The sequence below is a fragment of the Sceloporus undulatus genome, chromosome 1, assembly GCF_019175285.1.
Source record: "Sceloporus undulatus isolate JIND9_A2432 ecotype Alabama chromosome 1, SceUnd_v1.1, whole genome shotgun sequence".
NCBI lineage: Eukaryota > Metazoa > Chordata > Lepidosauria > Squamata > Phrynosomatidae > Sceloporus > Sceloporus undulatus.
The window spans coordinates 260,133,726-260,155,544 of record NC_056522.1 but is presented as its reverse complement, the minus strand read 5'-3'; the positions used below and the strand labels follow the sequence as shown (position 1 = coordinate 260,155,544).

The window sequence follows — 21,819 nt, the reverse complement described above, 5'->3', positions numbered from 1 at the left end:
AGGATCACAGTCCATACTCCCACACTGGGTCCATTTTCACACTCCTTGAAAGCAGAGGGTCTTTTCTGTTACAATTCATTCATATATTTTTCCAATCCAGAATGGCAATATATATATATATATATATATATATATATATATATATACTATTCTATATCTTATGTTCATATATATATATAGATAGAGAGACAATGCCAAAGTAATATAGGGGAAATGTTGAAAGGGAAAGACAGGGAAATAAAGAGAAGAAAGAAGAAAGAGAAAGAAAAGAAATGAAGATAAAGAGGGAACACGATAAAGACAAGAGAATAGAAGAAAGAACGTTTTTAAGATGATGTATTAGATAGACTTAGAGACATCTGTTTTAGATTTGTAAACGTAAAGATATCTAAGGGGGGATGTACATAAAGATACTTTTAAAAGAAAAAGCAGTAGGTTCTTCGGGTGGGAGGACACCAGGCTCGTCCTCCTTTCCCGGACACGCCTCCATGTCCCCTTCCCTCCAAGAAAACCCCCAATGCCCTCCATTCTGAGCATGACTAAGAAGTAGGGGCCTGTGCTTTTTTAAAAAAAACTTTAATTTGGCTCTGGCCCTCCATTTCTCTTCCCGGACGTCCTCCATTCCCGGGGGCTGGCCCTCCTCCTTTGCAGTGGAGCCAGCTGGACAGGCTTGCCACTGCCAGGGAAGCAGGGGAAACGGTCCTCCTCAGAACCAGGACCGTTGCGTCGTTCGCAGGAGAAGCACGCAGCAGCAACAGCAGAGCAGAGGAGGAAGAGCAGGATGTACGTTGGGATCCACCCGAGGCCATCAAGAACATGGAGCAAATCCCCCAGCCCTACAAGCAGGCCCTCCTCGAGGCCCGCAAGATGCCCAGGGACTACTTCCTTGGTCCCTCTGCACCTTCTCTACTGCAACTGCTGCTGCCTGGGTTGGCCGCCCTGGTCTTCTCGGTCAAGGTGAGGCCCCGGCCCAGGGAGGGCGGGGAAGGGGCTTCTGCCCCTTCTCCTTGCTCTCCACCTCTGATCCAGGAAACCCTGGGGCAGGTCACACTCTCTCAGCCTCAGAGGACTGGACGAATCCTGCAGAGGATACACTGTGAAAGGTGCCCTCAGGGTTGCCACAGGTTAGAAAGGAACATAACACCAACACACACACACACACACACACACACCCGCTCGCAGTGTTGTTAATACTCACTCTGGCTAAGAGGCAGGGGGAGCCAAACTTGTCCCCATTTCAGACTTCTCTCTCCTCAATGCCCTCCATCCTGAGCAGGCTAAGAAGAAGCATGTAGGTTCTCCTTAGGGTTGCCACAGGAAGCAAAACAACATGAAGGCACACAACACACACACACACACACACACATGTTCCCAAATGGCCTTCATTTTGGGTATGACTAAGAAGCATGGATGACATTTATCGGTTTCCTTAGGGTTGCCGTAGGAAGGAAAACAACATGAAGGCCCACAAACACACACCACACACAAACGGGCCAGTTCATAGCAATAGGGCCAAAACACAGGGTGATCAGGCATCCTCCTTCTCCAGGACATGTCCTCCATTTCAATCTTCTGTCTAGGAGGAATTCCAAACTCCTCCCAACCCAGAGTCACACTTATACCCCACTCTCTTCCATGCCAGCATTCTCTGAAGATGCCAGGCACAGATGCTGGCAAAACGTCAGGAATAAACTCTTCTAGAACATGGCCACATAGCCCAAAAAACTCACCAAAAATGATGTTTCTATTTGTGTTTAGGTAAACCAGAGTAGAAGCCTACTGTAGACAGTCAGTATAGGGGAAAAGGAGTTACTGAGGGCAGAGCCAATGTGTGTGAGCCCATTCCGCTGTGCAAAAGCCTGCATAGGGCTCTACCATCCCCCTGTAGTCTTCTTAAGTTCACCTCAAGAAGGACTGCTTTCATATCTAGCCACTGTTTTTACTATTCTCAATTAGCTTCCTTTACTACCCAACCTTATGAAGAATTCTAAAGAACTCAGATATTTGATGACAGCTTTATGGGTTTGGCTCATTCTAATAAATGTATTGCTTATGGATTTTGCAATTGAGGGAGTTAGCAGTGGCACATCAGCTGCAAGCCGATGGAAATAGTATACACCATGGTGAAATAATTTTTTTAAAAAATGGAAGCCCTTCTATAATTGGAAAACCTGATGCTCAACATGCTATAAGATATCATTTTTTTAAAAAAAAATGTTCAGCTTGGACTCATTTGATTGTTTGCAAGTCCAGTCTTCCTGAGGTGAGGCAAAACCTCAGACGCATAAGCCACCAATATGGTTAATTCAGGGTAGAGTTTGGCATAAGCAAGGAGGGGAGGTTGGGAAGGGGACAGAAGAGGGTGGGAAACCCATCCCTGCTCTACATTCCCTCTGTAGGTGTTGCCAGTGCCAACAAGGAGGCTCATTTGTTCATCAAGGCCATTCTGGTTTTTAGCCTGCAGACCTGGGAGATATTTTATATTAGAGCCCCCTTTGGTGAGAGGAGGAAAGCTATGGTAGATTGAGATTGACTTAGCTTTCCTAAAGGATAAGCCTGGAGTACATTGCAGGAGGAAGCAAAAGTTGCTTCAGGCCTTCCCCTCTCTATTCCTTCTTTATTTTCTCCATCCTGATTCTGTATCAAGATTTTAAAAAGTGTTGATGTGAACATCTCCACTTTCCTGTGTAATGAGTTTGAAGAAGTAAAAATCTTATGCTGGGTGGGTTAGTCTGAGCCATCCATCTCTTCTGTGTCCAGGCTTGAGTTCATGGTAGTACTTAGCACATGCTTCTGTAGCAGTTTGGCTGATTTTCCTCCTTGTTATTCTGTGTATCCACTGTACAGGATGGGTGTTGAACTGTATTATTATGGATGAATTCACAGAATGCTATGCTAATATAGCTCTGAATGGTCAGTATGTAGCGAGATCTTGTAGCACCTTTGAGACTAACTGAAAAAAGAAGTTGGCAGCATGAGCTTTTGTAGAATTCAGTCTGCTTCCTCAGATGCATTTGGTGGAGTGGAAGCCAGGGACAGACATATATGGTCACCCCTCTATATCCACGGACTTGATATCCATAGTCTTGAAAATGTGTGGAGGGGTGACAACCATTACGTTTAATGGCACGTGCCCCACGTGCATGCACTCCATTCAAGCCTATGGGCTTGAATATGTGCAGGATTTGGAACTCGCGGGTGGTCGTGGTCTGGAGCGGATCCCCCGCGAGTTCCATAGGGGACTGTATATGCCATTGGTATGTTATAATGTAAATTCAAATTCAAAATCCTTTGTGTATGGAAATGAAGAGACAAGTCCAGTTTTAACTATGGTGGTTAGTGTCCTTTACACTCATCTATTCATCCCACCTACAGGCTAGTTTCCAAAGCACAACTGGCCTTGCTACTTCATTTCCATACATAAAGAATTTTGAATTTGAATTGACATTCTCACATACCAATGACATATATATGTCTGTCCCTGATTTCCACTCCACTAGCATCCGAGGAAGTAGATTGAAAGCTCATGCTGCCAACTTCTTTCTTTCAGTTAGTCTCAAAGGTGCTACAAGATCTCTCTACATACTGATTCCACAGACTAACATGGTTATAACTTTGAATTCTGAATAGTCAGTTAGATTTAATTGCTTAAGAGACTGGCAAAGATGTTTCCATTGCTATTTACCTTTCTTTCTTTCTTTCTTTTTTTCTTTTTTAAATACTATTTTCTCTCTCCCTCTCTTCTTTAAGTCAAGGGATTGTAAAGTTGTAGGAGATCCTGAACGTGCAGCTGACCATTCCAAGACAGCCAGGTGCCTGAATATTGTTGCGCTGACACTAGTCATCTTGATCTCCGCTGCTCTCATCCTCCTGGTTGCGACTAGTAAAGACTTCTTGTTTAAGAAAGTCCAGGAAGTACTAACTGAAATCCATGATTCAAATTTCAACGAACCTCACTAAACCATACATCAAGAATTATTCTGCCCAGCATTGTATTCTTGCTTGTACTGAGCTTGTACCTGCCTTTTTCCCTTCACTTGCAAGGAATGCAACATTCTTCAGAACATCTAATGCATGATACACTTCTGGGAATGCAGAAATATATCATCACTCCTACAGCTCAATAGCCATCACTTGCTTACGAGCTCTGACTGGAAATTCAGATGACCATCCAATCTGAGATGTTTACTGAACAGTACATGGTGTATATGAGCTATGCATTCTGTGCCCCACCAGACTCTCATTTTGTGGCCCTGCCAATTCTCATTATTCATTAGAAAAAGGTTTTAGTATTTTGTATTTAGTTTGTTGTACAATATGTATCATCAACACTTAATATATTGCAACGTGAAGTCTGTGTAAATTTTGTTCATATAAAAAAATTCCCTTTGAATTTATGTAAATTCTTTTTAGTAAAAAGCTGTTAACATTAAATGAATGAAAGCCATCTAGCTCCAGTTACATCCTGCTTTTTAAAATGGTATGTTCTGTGGTTTCACTATCCTTTCTGCCTAGGCACCTACCTGTCCATGCAAGGCGTTGTCCAGTAATTACCTGGTTGTATATATCAAACTGAGAAAGAGAAGATGCCACAGCTGCAGCTGATAATTGAAATGAAACCTGCATTCTTCTTGTTTTTAACAAGATTTTTTGTTTTTTAAAAGAAGCACTTATTTACTGCTGTAAAAATGCAGTACTTTTTATAGTACAGTATACTGGATGGTTCATTGCATAACATTTACCCTGGAAGCACATGTATATAAATCTAATATATTCATACCCTTGCCATTTCTTTTCCTATGAGTTTCCAAATGTCCTCAGTTAAGTGCCAGAGGGTGAAGGGATTTTGTAAATGATGTTTAATTGCAGCTATGCAGTACTGACGGTAAATGAAAAAAAGAAGAAAGCCACAGAGTTACTCTGAAGGTCTGTGCTTTCAACCATATATGATCCACAGATCACAGTTATTTCCTTAATAGCTGCTATGGCCAGTGTGTCACTTGGTGGCCATACTTCAGACAGCTACCCTCTTTTTTACTTACCTAAGCTGTCATCAGATGATTGGTACACAATTCACCTTTGGGACTATGCTCACTCTGGTAGAACCTACCAGACCTTATATTTTGATGGCATAGTCATGGAAAACACATAGAATCATAGAGCTGGAAGAGACCACAAGGGCCATCCAGTTCAACCTACTGCCATGCAGGAACTCACAATCAAAGCACTCCTGGCAGATGGCCGTCCAGCCTCTGTTTAAAATCTTCCAAGGAAGGAGACTCCACCACTTTGTGAGGGAGTGTGTTCCACTGTCTAACAACTGTTACCGTCAGGAAGGTCTTCCTAATGTTAAAGTGGAATCTCTTTTCCTGTAGTTTGAAACCATTGGTCCAGGTCCTATTCTCTGGAGCAGCAGAAAACAAGCTTGCTTCGTGGTCATGCCATGATGAGACAGTGGAGTAGGATTCTGTGGAGACTACAGGAAATGACAAAAATTCCAATCAGTATCCACTGATACAGAGGCAGCATTTCACCATCATGATTGGCAATTATTGATCATCATTTGGGGGTCTTGTTGGCACTTACGTGGTTTTGGGAGAATGTTGTGGCTGCTTTCATAAAATACCAGTCATGTCCAAGTTCTGCCAAACAAGATGAATGTATTTACAATAAATGTCACAAAATACAAGCTAATAAGTCCAGTAGCAGCTATTGGTCTCTATGTTAGTGGGACAGTGAATCCATTCCAGACTTTGGTCCAGACTATAAAGAAGCAGTCCCAGATCCTGAACCCCATCCCCCAATAAGATAAGCACCTTGAATAGTTGCTTTTACAATTTTGGATTAAAACCTGGGGTGAACTCTATGCCTTACTGCCATGGAAGACGCTGCTAAATGAAGACACTGCTGACTGTCCAAGAAACTAAATGCAAGGTAGAGGTAAGGTATAAGCTCCAAAACCCAAAAGCATTCTCTTGAACCCAAGACTTTCAGCCTCTAAATCCTTTGCCCAAAAACCAAACTGATGAAGCTAAAAAGCAAATAACAGGGCTCCCACTATTGTTCATAGCTGTGCGAAAGAAATACTTACTGTATATCTATTCAAGGCACAGGAGCCCTTGTCTCCTTTTTCATTCAGCCTTTGCCAACATGGTGAAATGGTTTGAGCATTGGACTATGGCTATGGAGACCAGGGTTCAAATCTCAGTTAAGCCGTGTAAACCCACTGAGTGACCTTGGCAAGTCACACTCTCATATCCTCAGAGGAAGGCAATGCCAAACCCACTCAGAAGAAACTTGCCAAGAAAAGCTTGTGATAGGGTTGCCTTAGGGTTGCCATAACTCAGAACGACTTGAAGGCACACAACAACATCATGCAAAATATTATAAGATTTTTGCAAAGGAATTATTAGCACCTATGTACAATACGATAAAAGAAATTAAAAATGACAAACTCCCAGAATCCTGGTGCAATGCACCAATTGTGTTAATTCCTAAAGAAGAAAGAGATCTTGAATTAATAGCGAACTACAGACCAGTCTCGCTTCTAAACCTGGACTACAAGTTTTTTGCCTCCATTTTGGCAGAAAGGTTAAAAAAAGCATTGTGGTATTGGATACATGAAGATCAAGCTGGGTTTTTACCAGGACATCAAATTAAGGACAATAAAAGAGCTTTGTGAACAGGATAAAAAGAAAAAATTGAGAATGATCTTTTTGGATGTAGAGATAGCGTTTCACAATGCAAATTGGTTCTTTCTTAAAGAGGTACTAAATCAGAGTGATATAGGTACAAACTTTCAAAAATGGGTCAATACTATATACAATAAACAATCAGCTCAAATAGTTACTAACGGGGAAAGATCACAAAGTTGTAAAATAAATAAAGGAACCCGACAGGGATGTCCCCTCTCCCCCCTTTTATTTATTTTGATGATAGAAATTATGCTGAGGAAAATTAGAAATGACAATCAAATTGGAGGCCTTTAGATTAAGAACCACCACTTTAAACTGAAGGCATTTGCTGATGATATTGTAATCTTTTTAGAAAACCCAATAAATAGTATTTAAAAAATATGGACAATATTAGAAGAAATAGGTGAGATGGCAGGTTTCAAGAGCAATAAACAAAAAAGTGGTATAATTTCTCAAAAATAGATGAAAAATCCCTGCTAGATAATTCTGACCTTAAAATAATACAAAAAACCAAATATTTGGGGATCATTATTACAAATCAAAACTCTGAGTTGCTAAAAAAAATAACTATAATAAAGTATGGAGTAAAATTCAGGAGGATTTGAGAAGAGGGAAGACATTACAACTTTCATTAATGGGCAGGGTAGCCTAGATACAAATGTATGCTCTCCCCAAGATGATTTTTCTCTTCCAATCTATACCAATTATTACATCCGATAAGCTATTTAAGAAATGGCCAAAAGCTATTATAGAATTTATTTGGCAAGGCAAAAAACCTAGAATAAAAACATCTGTCATGCAGGATAGCAAAGGGAAAGGCGGTCTAGGCTTACCAAATCTGCAAATATACCACAATGCATGCGCCTTTACATGGTCAAAGGATTGGATTAACTTGAAAAATGAGAAATTGCTTGCTTTGGAAGGCGCAAATTTAGATAAATGATGGCGTGCTTTTTAATGTTATAAAGAAGAGGTACATCTGAAAGACTTCAATAAACATCTGATTAGGAAATCCCTACTAAAGATATGGCATAAATATTTCATTTTACCTGAAAATTCCAAGCTGGACCTCTCCAAAGGAAGCCTTTTGCAAAATGCAAGGGAAAAAAGAAAAATGGAATACATATAAAGACCTTTTGTATAAAACAAAAGATGAAACAAAATTTAAAACCCTGGAAATGATTCAGAAGAAGGATTCAGGAATACAATGGCTAGCGTTCTTCCAACTGAAAGAGAGATTTAAAAAAGACATTAGATAAGAATTGAAACCGAAATGAAGAAAATAGATCAAATTTTATTTAAAGATGGAAAACATATGGTCTCAAGAATTTAAAAAATCCTATTAGATATTGATTTAAATGAAGGAACGATAAAAGATTGTATGATTAAGTGGATGAGAGATATAGGGGAGCAAATACCCCTTAATTCATGGGAGAGAGTGTGAAGAAAAAAACTAAAATTCACTAAGAGTGATAACCTGATTGAAAATTACTGTAAAGTATTCTACAGATGGCACTCAACTCCTGAAAAATTGGCAAGAATGGGAAAAGGTTCTAGTGGAAGTAAATGTTGGAGATGCAAGGAAAACGAGGCTAATTACTTTCATATGTGGTGGTCATGTATAGAGATTACTGGTTTTGGAAAGCAGTACATACCAAAATTCAGGATATCCTCCAAATAAACTTTGAGAAAACCCCTGTTATGTTTATTAAACATTATGGAAGAAGTGGAAATGAAATTAAACCAAGATCAATTAGGAACTACACTATACATGATCACTGCAGCCCACTTGATGGTGGCAAGATATTGGAAAGGAGGGAATTGTCATATGTTTGAGGAACGGATACTAAAAATAAATGATTTAATGATATTGGATAAATTAACAATGATGATTAATGGTAAATTAGAATAACAATTCCAAAGGAAGTGGGAAAGCATCAACAAAATATGGGAATAATGATAGAAATGGGGAACAATTTTAAGACAATAAGTACCATGCACTGTGGTTAAAAATATGGAAATGAAGGCAACTGTAAATGTAAAGCGAGTCAGTAGGTATACATATAGGATAAAGATATATAGTAAGAGCAGAAACCATATTAAGGCTAGACTGTGGGAAAGATGCGATCAATTTATATTTTCTTTTTCTGAATATAATACTAATTTACTTTCATCTTTAATTTCTCCCCCGTTCCCAAAGCCGATGGATGACATTTAAGTGATGAGAGAAAAGAAAGAGAAGATAGAAGCCTTGGAAAATGTACAAATGTTGTATTATAAAAATAAAAATAAAATAAATTTTAAAAAAAACCAATGTCATGAAAAGAAGTCAAGAGAGAAGCTGGGAAAGCCAATCAGAGCTCAGATAATGCTGTGAAGGTGGGGAGGCGGGAGAATACAAACTAGAGGCCAAATACAACAAAACCCACAGAACAGTGATACTTTATGAACAAAATACATTATCCAAGCTTTCACTGGCTTTTTTGGGCAATGTTAAAAGTCATGTTGTTATTGCTGTTGCTGTGCCTTCAAGTCTTTCCCAACTTATGGTGACCCTCAAGTCTACTTGGGTTTTCTGTGGCTGAGAGTGTGTGAGTTGCTGTTAGAATCCTGATGTATTTTATCAGATATATTATTGGTGGGGATAATGGGGGTTGCTTTGGCTAGTAGTGTTCAGTAGAGCCAGGTGGTGCTTATCTAGTGTCCTTGAAGGCCTTGCTCTCAGAAGCTTGGTATGCAGCTTTCAGCTAAGGGGGATAGAAGCTGAGGGGGGAGTGATGGAGGATGAGAACCAGTGAGAAAGAGGTGAGGTTTTCTGTGCGGGCTTTTGGCCAATGGGGGAGGAGTAGTCTAACTAACTAAGTAGTCTAACTAACCCCACCAATAATATATCTGATAGAATACATCAGGATTCTAACACTTGCCCAAGGTTACCCAGTGGATTTCCATGGCTGAGCAGGGAACTGAACCCTGAGCTCCAGAGGTAGTCCAGCACTCAAACCACTGCAACATATGGGCTCTCTTTAACAGTCATACAGCAGAAATAATGGTGTTAGAGTTACAGGCTTACGTCACATATTGGTCTCAGATGTTACTTCTGCTGTCAGCTAGGATGCTCCCCTTCTTGGCCTTGTAGAAACAAAGGGCAATTAAAGACATTAGATTTAATAAAAATTCAACGCTATTGGCAACAGAAAAGCTACCAGACACACACCTCTGGCTGTTTCTTGTCTCCAGGGAAAGGACTGGGCCTGAATTCTGCAGGAATTCTGCAGGAAAACCTTCCATGAGAACCTTCTGATTCTATGGGGTGGATGTATGATTTGAGGGCACCCAGGTTTATTGTGGGCTGGACAACTCAGCTCCAAGGCAAAGCAGCACCTTCGCTGGCACTGTTGTTGTGTGCTTTCAAATCTTTTCTGACTGATGGTCACTTTAGCCGAGCAGAGTCACTTCAAATCCAAGGCAATTCACGTGATGAACTATCACACGTGAAGAACAAAATTGTGGTAATTCCAGAGTCAAAGCGGAGTGAGCGCACATTGTATTACCACACCAGTACATACATGAGGATACAACGATTTGAATTGGGACCCTTGTGCATGCTCAGTGGGGTCTGAACACATCCTGAACCTTTGCACTTCTGGGGTTAAGAAGGGGGCCACTTCCTGGTTCCACTTTCATGTGAATGCTAGCTTCACGTGAAAGATTGCTTCATGTTCTATGGGCTTTAGAGTCCCTTTTGGTATCCAAACTAGCACTCTTTCTGGGAGATATGGTCCATTTTTTTCCAGCCACACACAAGGAGCCTTTCTATGGAAGATATGATCCCTTTTGGCACCCATACTAGCACTCTTTTTCTGGGAGATATGCTCCGTTTTTTCCAGTGACACAAGCAGCCTTACCCAGCGGCATCGGAAACATCCGCTTTCCCCCTCCTCGCCTACATGTCTCCTGTTCATGTTAAAACGTGAATACATTCATTCCCCAGTAGCTCTTTGCCCTTTCCCAAGCAGCATCAGAAACAACCGCATTTCCCCTCAGCAGCAATGGAAGCGGGGGGGGAGGAGTACCGGAAGCAAATGGGGTAAAATTGCAGCATGGCATCATCATTGAAGAAAAATGGTGGACCTTAAATGTCCTACATTTTGAGCTGAGTTTTGTCCTGCAGTTGCCCTACAGTTTGGTCTTGAATTTGCCCTACATTTTGTCCCTGGTAAAAGTGGACAATTATGGCAGCCCTAGTCATGGGAAATGTGGGACCTTGGAGGTTTGGGGGGGTGTACCAGGATGGAAGCAAAGTTGCATTCCACACCAGACCAATTCGGAGTGAAATTGAAGTGAGCTTGAATGCGAATTCTGTGAATTCACTTTTTACTGAATTCACCAAAACGAGGAGTCACTTTGGATTCACTGCAGAAGGGCCACAGAAGGAGCTCCCATAGAAAGGAATTGTGTGTGGTAACACATCATGTTATTGTGTGGATTCGCATCATTGGACCCACAGTCACGTCGGATCTGAGCTGCAAAAACCTCCCTGTGATAAGGGCCATGAAGGTTTTCTTGGGCTGAGAGTTTGATAACCCAGTGGGCTTCCATGGCTAGGTGGGGCATGAAACTATTACATCCACTGGATCACTGGCATTCTAAGGATGCTGAAAAACTGGAGCGTCTCCAGAGGAGGGCAACTAAAATGATCAAAGATCTGGAGACCATGCCTTATGAGGAGCGACTTGGGGATGTTTGGCCGTATTTGAAAAGGTGTCATGTTGAGAAGGGAGTGAGCTTGTTTTCTGCTGCTCCAGAGAACAGGACCTGGAACAATGGATACAAGCTACAGGAAAAGAGATTCCACCTCAACATTTCTTGACAGTGAGAACTGTTTGATAGCGGAACACACTCCTTCCTCGGAGAGTGGTGGAGTCTCCTTCTTTGGAGGTCTTTGAACAGAGGCTGGATGGCCATCTGTTGGGGGTGTTTTGACTGAGAGTTCCTGCATGGCTAATTGGGGTTGAGCTGGATGGTCCTTGCGGTCCCTTCCATTTCGGTGATGGTGTTCTATGTCCCTTGGGGTTGGTCTATGATTGGAAGAGAGCCAGCCTGGCTTTGAGTGTTGGGCCAGGACTGTGGAGTGCCAGGTGCGAATCCTCCCAGAAAAGGAGCTGGGAATCCCCACCCTCCGCTCCCTGCCTCCATAAAGAGAGACCAAAGCAGTCCTCCGCCGCAGATTTTCCCTTCCCCTCCCTGGGCTCCATCCAGCCCTCTCTCCCTGTCCTCCTCCTCCTGCAGCCAAGCATGCTGCCCTCCGGCCCAGGCCTCTGCCTCCCCCTGCAGCCCTCCAGCAAGGAGCCCCCGCAGCCTCCCGGGGCAGCCCCTGCCTTCACCCCCGAGTCCCCCGCGGGACTTCGTCCTCTGGTCCCTCTTCAACTTCGGCTTCCTCAACTGCTGCTGCCTGGGCTTCGCCGCCCTGGTCTTCACCATCAAGGTGAGCAGCAGAAGGCACCAGGAGACCCTGACAGGCCTCCTCCCGGACGGAAGGGGCCCTGGAGGACGCGTCCGGAGAAAGAAAGGAGGACCCCGCCCCCCCCCCCCACCGGAGGGCTCCCTTTGGGCTGCCCAGGGTTCCTCAGGGAAGGCTTGGCCACGTCCTGCCTCTGCCATGGGCGCCAACTGCAGCGATGTCTTGGCGGTCTCCCTTCCAAGTACTGACTAGGGCCGAGCCTGCTTAGCTTCCAAGACCGGCCCGGCTCTCTGCCTCCAGCTCCTCAGGGCTTCTTGTTCTGCGCCAGCCCCTTCTTCCTAGGGCTGCTGGTCTCTCTCTCTGTGTCTGTGTGCCTTCAAGTCCCCTCTGGACTTCAGGGACAGGCAGAAAAGCTGGTGTTCCTGGTTCCCTATTTTTCCCAAATTCACCTTCGTCCTCCCTCTCCTCCATTTCGGGTCCAACTTCATATGATTCTTCATTCCATGTATCATTCATTTTTTCATCTCTTTTATATAGCTCTTCTGTGTATTGTATCCAGCGGTTTTTGTTTGTTTGTTTGTTTGTTTGTTTCCTATTGGTCTTTTAGTGTGCTCTTGATCTTACCATAGAGCATTCCTATTTTTGGTTTGAACTTCCCTTTTATTTCCCTTATCTTATTGAAGAGATCTCTCATTCTTCCTTTTTTGTTGTTTGTTATTGTCTTCTGTTCCTTTGTATTGATTGTTATAGTAGTTGTCATTGTCCTTGCACACTAATTGTTGAACAGCCACATTCTGCATTTTCATATTTGTGTGCTGCTGGACTGAATGAGTTTGTAACTGATGGAAAAACGGCAAACTTTGAAAGCAGCAGAATAGAGTGGCACTATTACTTCCTTTGATCTAGTCACTATACTTTTATTGATGCAGTCTAGAATTGCATTGGCCTTCTTAGCTGCTGCATCACACTGTTGACTCATGTTCATAGTGTGATCCAGCAGCTAAAAAGGCCAATGAGAGTCTAGGCTGTATCAATAGAAGTCTACTGTTTAGATCATGGGAAATAATAGTGCCACAGTATGTTTATTTATTTATTTATGGTATTCATACCCCGCCCTTCATCCCTAAAGGCTATCAGAGTGGCTTACAATTATTATTTTAATTAGACGGGTTATTAAATAAGATACAATGAAGCATCCTTCATTACACATCTGTTAAGAATCTTGGATCAAATTAAATCCTAGGTTTGCCCATGTGTATAAAAGTATTATTAAGACACCTTCAAATATAAAATTCAACCTGAACATCCATCCTGTATGTGTCTGCTTTTAAGTTGCTATCAGTTTATGGAGACACTCCACAACCTCTTGATCACTCACCTAAAATAATCATAATCATGGCAACTCTGAATGAAATGAGCATTTTTATTCCGATCTCCCAAGTACTGTCCCTTACACATGAAACAGTGATTGCTGGATAGGGAATATGGGGAAAAGATAAAAATGTATAGCTTAAAGGTGAAATATGAACTCTGAGGCATAATTGTGCTGCTGATCTGTGCTTGGACCAGTTACAAACTGTGTTAGACCTGTACTCCCAACCTCTTGCCCCAAGATATTTTGCACTGCAGTAAGTCACCATTTTCCATATGCTCCCCCAAACCATTTGTTGTTGTTGTTGTTATCCACCCTCAAGTCAATCTCGACTGATGGTAACCCTGTAGATGAGACATCTCCAAGAGTCCCTATGCTCCACTGCTCTGCTCAGGTCCTGAAAATTCATACCCATGACCTCCTTAATAGAGTCCAAAAACCATACAGCCTGGTTAATTCAGGCCAGAGCTTCGCACAAGCAAAGCGTGGGTAAAGGGAGAGGGTGGAAAAACAGCCCTGCTCTGCTTTGCATCTATAACTCCTGTCAGTGCCAGGAAGGAGGCCCACTTCTCTATCAGTCCCATATGCTTTCTAGTTACAGAGCTGGAAGGTACAGTATTCTTAAGAGCTCTTTTGGTGAGGGGAGGAGAGTTGTGGAGGATTGACCTGACTTTCCCAGGAGAGAGAGCTGGAATACATTTGCAGGAGAATGCACAATATGCATTCCCCTCACTTTCACCTTCCTGTATTCTCCATCCTGATCCTGCATCAAGATTTTTAAAGAGCTGACATGAACATCTCCACCTCTCAATGTAATGAGTCTTAAGAAAGGAAAATCCTGTGCTGTTTGGATTAGTCTCAGGTCTCCATCTTTTCTATGCCCAGACAACTGACTGGAGCTCTTAGCAATAGTAGTTAATATAGACTTGAAGGAATGTGGGGTGGGGTGCTTTCCCCTCCTGTAGCAGTTTGCCCAATTTTCCTGCATGTTATTCTGTGTATCCACTATAGAAGATGGGTGCTGAATTATTTTATTTATTTGTTTTTATTATTAATTTAAATTTATATCCCTTTCCTCCCTATATAATATACATTTTGTAATCTTTGCCATAACATCCTCTGCTTCTTGCTCTGTTCTGCTGCTATCTTGACATATAAATGGATGGAAAGATGGATGAATTCTGTAATCTGCATAGAAACCTTGTCTAATACAGATGGTCATTTTGTATGATTCTTTAACTAAAACATGAAGAAAAATGTATAATGTGTTCAGAGGTACATGATGTGCTTTGCTTAAACCTCTTAGTGCCAAGATGAGAATTATTGGCAGTCTGGGCCACACTATTTGATACCCATGTCCCTCGACCTTGAAAAACTTGAGTTTCAGAATATAATTTCTTAGTAGTTCTTGAATAATACTAATACTACTACTATTAATAATAATAATAATTTTTATTTATATTTCCCACCTCTCCCTGTGGATCGAGGCAGGATTACACCAATAAAACAATTCCATACAATCGTTAAAACAATGACATTACTATTAATTCACTAAAATAATGGATCAATGACTAACATTCATACAATTAGATCAGAAGCAGAGTATTTAAGATCTCTTATAAAAGATCAGGTGGGTAGGCCTTCCGGAAGAGATCTGTCTTTAGTGCCTTCTTGAAGGCATCTAAGCTGGTTCTCTGTAGGCATACATTCCTGGATTTACTGTGGATGGCAAAAATCACAGATAGTTGAGAACCCTATTGAACTGAATGACTTCCACCCCAAGCACACTGGAGGACATGGAAATGCCTAGAAAGAATATATTTTTGGGGGTGTCGGAGCAACACAATGCACTAGGGGAGGCCCACAGTCTTTGTGGATAAGATGCCTTGACTACACAGATGGTCATTTTGTATTATTCGTCCACTAAAACATGAAGAAAATTTATCATGCATTCAGAAGACTTGTTTTGCTTGAATGTCCTTATGGTAAAGTTGAGAATTATGAGTGTCCAGGCAACAGTATTTGATCTTCATGCTCCCCCTTGGTCTCAAAAAGCATGGGTTTCCAAATATAATTGCTTAATGGTTCTTGAGTATTTGACAAAACAATGGACATAATGCTTCTAATCTTCCTCTCCTCTCTCATTTTTTCATCTTCCAAGTTTAGCTTTTAGACCTAAACTCTATAAACCTTGCTTTTCCAGACTAAGGCTAGCCTTTTAAGAAATGTTATATGGGACCAGCACAAGATCCAGCTAGTTTGTCTAGTATTAACTAAAATATGTCAACAAATATAGAAATCAAAACAGTGGCTGACAGATTGGAAACTATCAATACACATCCTCATCCAAAAAATAGGAGACCCACAATATTGCAGCAACTATAGGACCATAGCATTAATTTTCCACAGAAGCAAAATTTCTGCTCAAAATTATGCCACATAGGCTCCAACTATATATGGAGCGAGAGGTGCAAATGCGGTACAGTAAAGGAAGAGGCACTAGGGATCACATAGCAAACATATGATGGATAATGGAATTCACAAAAGAATTGCAAAAGAAAATCAGCATGTGTTTTGTAGATTATAGCAAAGCCTTTGGCTGCAAAGATCAGCAAAAGCTATGGAATGTCCTTCAAGAAATGGGAGTGACACTACATTTGATGGTACTGATGAGAGATCTGCACTTAGAACAAGAGGCTACTGTTAGAACAGAATATGGAAAAACAATGATTTCCTAATGGCAAAGGGGTTAGGCAAGGATGCCTTCTATCACTTTATTTGTTTAACTCGTATACAGAAAATATCATGCGAAGTGCAGGCTTAGACTTAGGACAAGTGAAGATAGCAGAAAACATCTTAGACTTGGAACAAGTACTAAGGAAAGTTAAGAAAGTGCAAAGGCAGGCTTACTGCTGAATATAAAGAAAAGAAAAATGATGACCATAGAGAATTTACATAAATTCATCCTAGATAATGAAGAAATCAAAATAGTTAAAGATTTCCCATACTTTAGATTAAATATTGATCAGTATGCTGGCTATTGGCCATAATAAAGGAAATGAATGAACATTGATTAGAATGGAGGATGCAGTCAAGAAATCAAGGGCAGTCAAAGGCAGCTATGAAAGAACTAGACAAGATCCTAAAGTTTAAGATATACAACTGAACACTAAAGTCAGAATTGTCCAAGCCATGGTATTCCCAGTCAGCGTGTATAGATGTGAGAGCTGGACAGTGAAGAAAGTGGACAGAAAGAAAATAAACTTGTTTGAGATGTAGTGCTGAAGAATAATGTTGAGGATACTGTGGATGGCCAAAAATACATGCAAACTGTTTCCTAGAAGAGATCAAACCTAAACTCTCACTGGAAGTCAAGGTGTCAAAACCGAGGCTATCGTACTTTGGCCACATCATGAGAAGGCATGACTATTAGAAAAAACAATAATGCTAGGAAAGGTAGAGGATAGTACAAAGAGAGGGAGACTACATGCCATATGGCTAGACTCAACCAGGGAGGTCATGGGCCTAAACCTGCAGGGCTTAAGCAGACAGTAGTAAGGATTCCTGAAGATGTCCCATTGACAGGGTTGCCATGAATCAAGGTCAACTCAAAGGCAATTAACAGCAATAACAAATTCTGTCTCCATGCGTAGCTAAGGCAGAGTCTTCTGAGAGGGACACTAGCATCATGTAAACAAAGCAGTACACAGTACTCTGTCTTAGAATCATAGAATTTTAGAGTTGGAAGAGACTCTGAACACTCTGAACACTAATTATCAAAAAATAAATTATTTACAAGGACATCCATCTCACAGAATATTTTAAGAGTTTTTCTCAAGCTCACTAAGAAGAAGAAATGGGTGGTCAGTCGGGGGGGAGGGAAGAATCCAGGGGCCAGTTTCCTTCCTGTGAATATACTGTGGGCAGCATCCTTTCCACCTCGTCTATAAAACAACTTGCCAACAATCATTGGCCATGTTTCCACATCAACTTAGCATAACATAAACATCTGTCAGCAGAGTTTCTCCATGTTAGAATCTCCAGCATTGCACAGTCCAAGTACTGCATAACTCTGTAGCATGTTTGAGAAATTATGAATTTGCGTAGCTGTAGCCTCATTGCACAATGCTTACTGGCAGTGCACATTGACACACACTACTCTAGGTGCATTCTTGTGCATCTGCATGTGGAACTCCACTCCTGGCACCATCTACTGGATAGCTCCATTCCACACTGTCGAAAAAGTAACTGCATGTATAGAGCAAATCAAGCCTATGCATGTCACCATCAGGATTCTGGACATTGTTTCATAAAATCCTTTGAGCTAGCAATAGATGTCATACAAAGCCCTTTGCTTTATTGTAAAGGCCAGCTGCTGCTCTGGGAGGCTTTTAGTAGTGGCAAATCCAACAAAGATAAAATTTGAGGAGCAGCCACTCTTTCCAGAACCAAGCTATCTCATGGTTTCTCCAACTGCTGTGCTGTCTGATAGCACTCCTCATGCCCTCCTATCAAGTACAAATGTAACTATTTTGTCCTTTCTGTCCTTTCAAATGCAAAGGCCTACTTCTGGCTATCATTTGATAGCAAAAATTATAGACAATTTGCACTTCTGCTCAAGGCATAGTGTAGTGACTTGAGCATTGAACTATGGGCTTCTCTACTTCTCATCCTATTTGATTAGAATGTGATCTTGTTGCATGTGATTCAGAAGAGTTTGTGGTTTTCTGGGCAGGGGGAGCAAAAAAATCCCCAAACTCTTAAAAAAAAAAAGGCTTCATGGTTTTTACTGGAGTATCCAGGAGTATCTGTGGGGGTGTGCATTCCCCAATGTGTGACTGTCCATCTGCTTCACGTGGTTTGGATGGCTGCACATTTTTGGCAAACAGACAAATAGATACAAATTTGCACAGGAAAGTGAAGACAATTACATTGTTGCAAGGTCTCACAATTCTAGGAAATGTTACACACTCTCACATCCAGCTAGAGGGACCACAGGATTTTAACATGAAATGAGCTTTATTTTGCCGGTAAGGCTTCAGAGGAAAATAAAGTTTCCAGAGACCTGAAGCACCCCCTAATAGGCATAAGACCTTTTTATAGGGTTTCAAACAAAGAAACTCTAATACATATATTGATTGGCTACAGAAAAGTTAAATATACAATTCTCTTCATCTATTGGTTATAGAAATGCATACATTTTGGTACACCACATGTGCCCATCCTTCTCTGCCTTATCAGTTCTGCCTCTACACACTGTTCCAGGATGGACCCGGGTGGTATTCAAAAAATTTCTGATTTTGTCTAATGCAGGCTTCTAGGCGCCTTTATGATAAGGAGAGAGGCCCAAGATGTTACTCTGACCCTTTTCTCAAACCTACCTTTTGGCCCGGTCTTCATCTCCAAATCCTTCAGCCATTTAAAATATTGGCTGTTATTGATTAGATGTTGAATATACTGACTATAACTACTTCAAAATGTCAATGTGAATGTGCAAAAATCCACAGCAATTCGCAATAATATACTTAAGTGTAGACTAGCCCTATGACTCTGGAGACCAGAGTCTGAATCCCATCTCAGCCATGGAAACCTACTGGATGACCCTGAGCAAGTGCCACTCTCTCAGCCTCAGGCAAAGACAAACCCTCTCTGAACAAATCTTGCCAAGAAAACCCCAAGATAGGTTTGCCTTAGGGTTGCCATATGTTGGAAACAAGATGAAGGTACACAACAACAAAAGCAATGAAGCATCTGCCATCCCTCCTCCTAGTGACAAAGGGCAATAAAAGACAGGTAATAAAAATTCAATTCCATTAGCAACAGAAGAATTAGCAGACATCTGGCTGTTTCTTGTTTCCAGAGAAAGGACTGGACCTGAATGCCGCAGTTGCATGTCCTCTTGAAAAGAAAACTTTCCAAAAGGATGGGTATATGATTTGACATGGCTCAAGGTTTACTCTGTGCTGGACAACAGCTCCAAGGCAAGGGGGCACCTTCATTGGCATTTGTTGTTATTGTGTGCCTTCCAAGTTCTTTGGACTTATGGTGACCCTAAGGTGACCCTATTATAGGGCTTTCTTGGCAGGTTTAGTCAGATGGATTTTTCCATTGCTATCCTCTGAGACTGAGAGAGTGAGACTCAGCCAAGGTCACCCAATAGTTTTACATGGCTTAGCTGTTCTCCAGAGTCATAGTCCACAGCTCAAGCCACTGCATTATATCTGACCAGGGTGACATGTCCTAACTGCAAAGGGGGCTAAGGCACTGCAAACTGGAGGGCCTTCAAGACGAATGTAGGAAATTACCAAATATAAGCTAAAAACGCTAATAAAAGTATAAGCTCAAGCTTCTCAGTCCTGCTCCAAATGGAGGACAGTTTGGAATTCCGCCTGGACAAAAGGTTGAAATGTACGGCATGTCCTGGAAAAGAAGGACAAGTCTGGTCCCCCTGTATGTGCCCCAAATGAAGTGGAGGAGGGAAGAGAGGCAGTCCAGGGCACCCCCTTCCTGGCCCCAGTTCTCTGCTTCTTTGGGGTGCCTGTCCTCCCTTTCTGGTGTGCGCTTGCCATCTTTCACCAAAGAGGTGGAAGAAAAAGGAGCGACCTGAGAGGAGGAAATGCCCCAGGCTCCAAAACAGAGTGGTCAGGCCTCCAATTACAGAAACAGGGTTGGGGGCCAAACAGGACCTTTTGTGGCCCTTAAAAGCCCCGATGGTGGTGGATGGAAGGTGCTGAGGAGCCACCTGAATCATGGCATCATAGAATCATAGAATCCTAGAGTTCAAAGGGACTGCAAGGGCCATCCAGTCCAACCCCTGCCATGCAGGAACTCTCAATCAGATCATCCCCGATAGATGGCTATCCAGCATTTGTTTCAAGATGTCCAAGGAGGGAGACTCCACTACACTCCAAGGGAGTGTGTTCCACTGTCGTACAACCCTTACTGTCAGGAAGTTCCTCCTAATGTTGAGGCAGAATCTCTTTTCCTGTAGCTTGCTCCCTCCTCAATATGACATCCTTTTAAGTACAGTATTTAAACAGGGCTGTCATATCACCTCTTAACCTCCTCTTCTCCAAGGTAAACATCCCCAGCTCCGTAGTCATTCCTCATAGGGCATGGTTTCCAGACCCTTCACCATTTTAGTCGCCCTACATTGGACACACTCCAGTTTCTCCACATCCTTTTTAAATTGTGGTGCCCAGAATTGGACACAGTATTCCAGGCGAGGCCTGACAAAAGCAGTATAGAGTGGCACTATTACTTCCCTTGATCTAGACACTATACTTCTATTGATGCAGACTAAAATCACATTGGCCTTTTTAGCTGCCACATTGCACTGCTGACTCATGTTCAACTTGTGGTCAATTTGGACTCCCAGATCCCTTTCACACGTAGTTTCATTCAGCCAGGTGTCCCCATCCTATATCTGTGCATTTCATTTTTCTGCCCTAAATGCAGTACCTTACATTTCTCTGTGTGAAAATTCATTTTGTTAGGTTTGGCTCAGCTTTCTAGTCTATTCAAGTCATAGTCATTTGAATTTTGATCCTGTCCTCTGGGTATTGTACTCCTCCTAATTTGGCGTCATCTGCAAATTTGTAAGTTGCCCCAATTCTGTCTCCAAGTCATTTATAAAGATGTGAATAGACTGGGCCCAGGACAGAGCCCTGGGGGACCCACTGGTCACTTCTCTGCCAGGATGAAAAGGAGCCATTGTTAAGCACCCTTTGGGTTCGGACAGTCAACCAATTACTATCAATCCACCTAACAGTTCCTTGTCAGCCCACATTTTAGAGCTTGTTTGCAGAAATGTCATGGCGGACCTTGTCCAAGGCCTTACTGAAATCAAGATATGCTTATCCACAGCATTCCTTTTGTCTACCAAGCTGGTAATTTTATCAAAAAAGGAGATCAGATCAGTCTGGCTGACTTGTTTCTCACGAAACCCATATTGACTTTTTGTGATTTGTTCACAGACTGTCTGTTGCATTGTCCTACACACTTTTGCAAGCTTGTTTGCAAGAATGTCCTGGGGAACCTTGTCAAAGGCTTTACTGGAATCAAATATGCAAATAGATACGAGACCTGGAAGCAGGACTTGGCTGGAAAGGCCGGGAAGGAAATCACGGAAGGGTGTCTCTCAAAAGCCGCAGGGACCCAGGCCAAGCTCCCTGAGGAAGAGGCCTCCTTTTCACCTCAGGAAGCCCTGGCCAGCCATCATGTCCCATCTCCAGCGCCCAGCTGTCTTTCTACCCAAGAGACCTAGCAGCCAACCCCCCCCCCCAGTCCCC

General features: G+C 42.1%; 2 protein-coding genes and 1 long non-coding RNA gene across 3 annotated transcripts in view; 2 read left to right on the top strand and 1 right to left on the bottom strand.

The window, feature by feature from the left end:
• The first annotated feature begins 782 nt into the window (after positions 1–782).
• LOC121920021 (interferon-induced transmembrane protein 1-like) lies at positions 783–4,438 on the top strand. The gene is made up of 2 exons (XM_042447170.1): positions 783–957; positions 3,751–4,438. Exons 1-2 carry the CDS (start codon positions 817–819, stop codon positions 3,958–3,960), a joined length of 351 nt encoding a protein of 116 aa, XP_042303104.1. The 5' UTR covers positions 783–816; the 3' UTR covers positions 3,961–4,438.
• Positions 4,439–5,337: 899 nt separating this feature from the next.
• LOC121919852 lies at positions 5,338–10,718 on the bottom strand. The gene is made up of 3 exons (XR_006101594.1): positions 9,766–10,718; positions 5,587–5,642; positions 5,338–5,476 (listed from the first exon to the last, which is right to left on the bottom strand). It is a non-coding gene; the product is annotated as an uncharacterized LOC121919852 (long non-coding RNA).
• A 26-nt stretch (positions 10,719–10,744) lies between these two features.
• The window catches only part of LOC121926316 (dispanin subfamily A member 2b-like), a 13,690-nt gene continuing 2,615 nt past the window's right edge, over positions 10,745–21,819 (top strand). The window contains exons 1-2 of the mRNA XM_042459195.1: positions 10,745–10,782; positions 11,985–12,180. Coding sequence (XP_042315129.1) covers positions 10,745–10,782; positions 11,985–12,180 — 234 coding nt within the window. The remainder of the gene's footprint in view (positions 10,783–11,984; positions 12,181–21,819) is intronic.

Bases quoted from the DNA above. Each gene is read 5' to 3' on its own strand.
- LOC121920021 (XM_042447170.1), top strand. From the start codon at position 817: ATGGAGCAAATCCCCCAGCCCTACAAGCAGGCCCTCCTCGAGGCCCGC. The intron at 958-3,750 runs GTGAGGCCCCGG...CTCTTCTTTAAG, and splicing joins CCCTGGTCTTCTCGGTCAAG to TCAAGGGATTGTAAAGTTGT.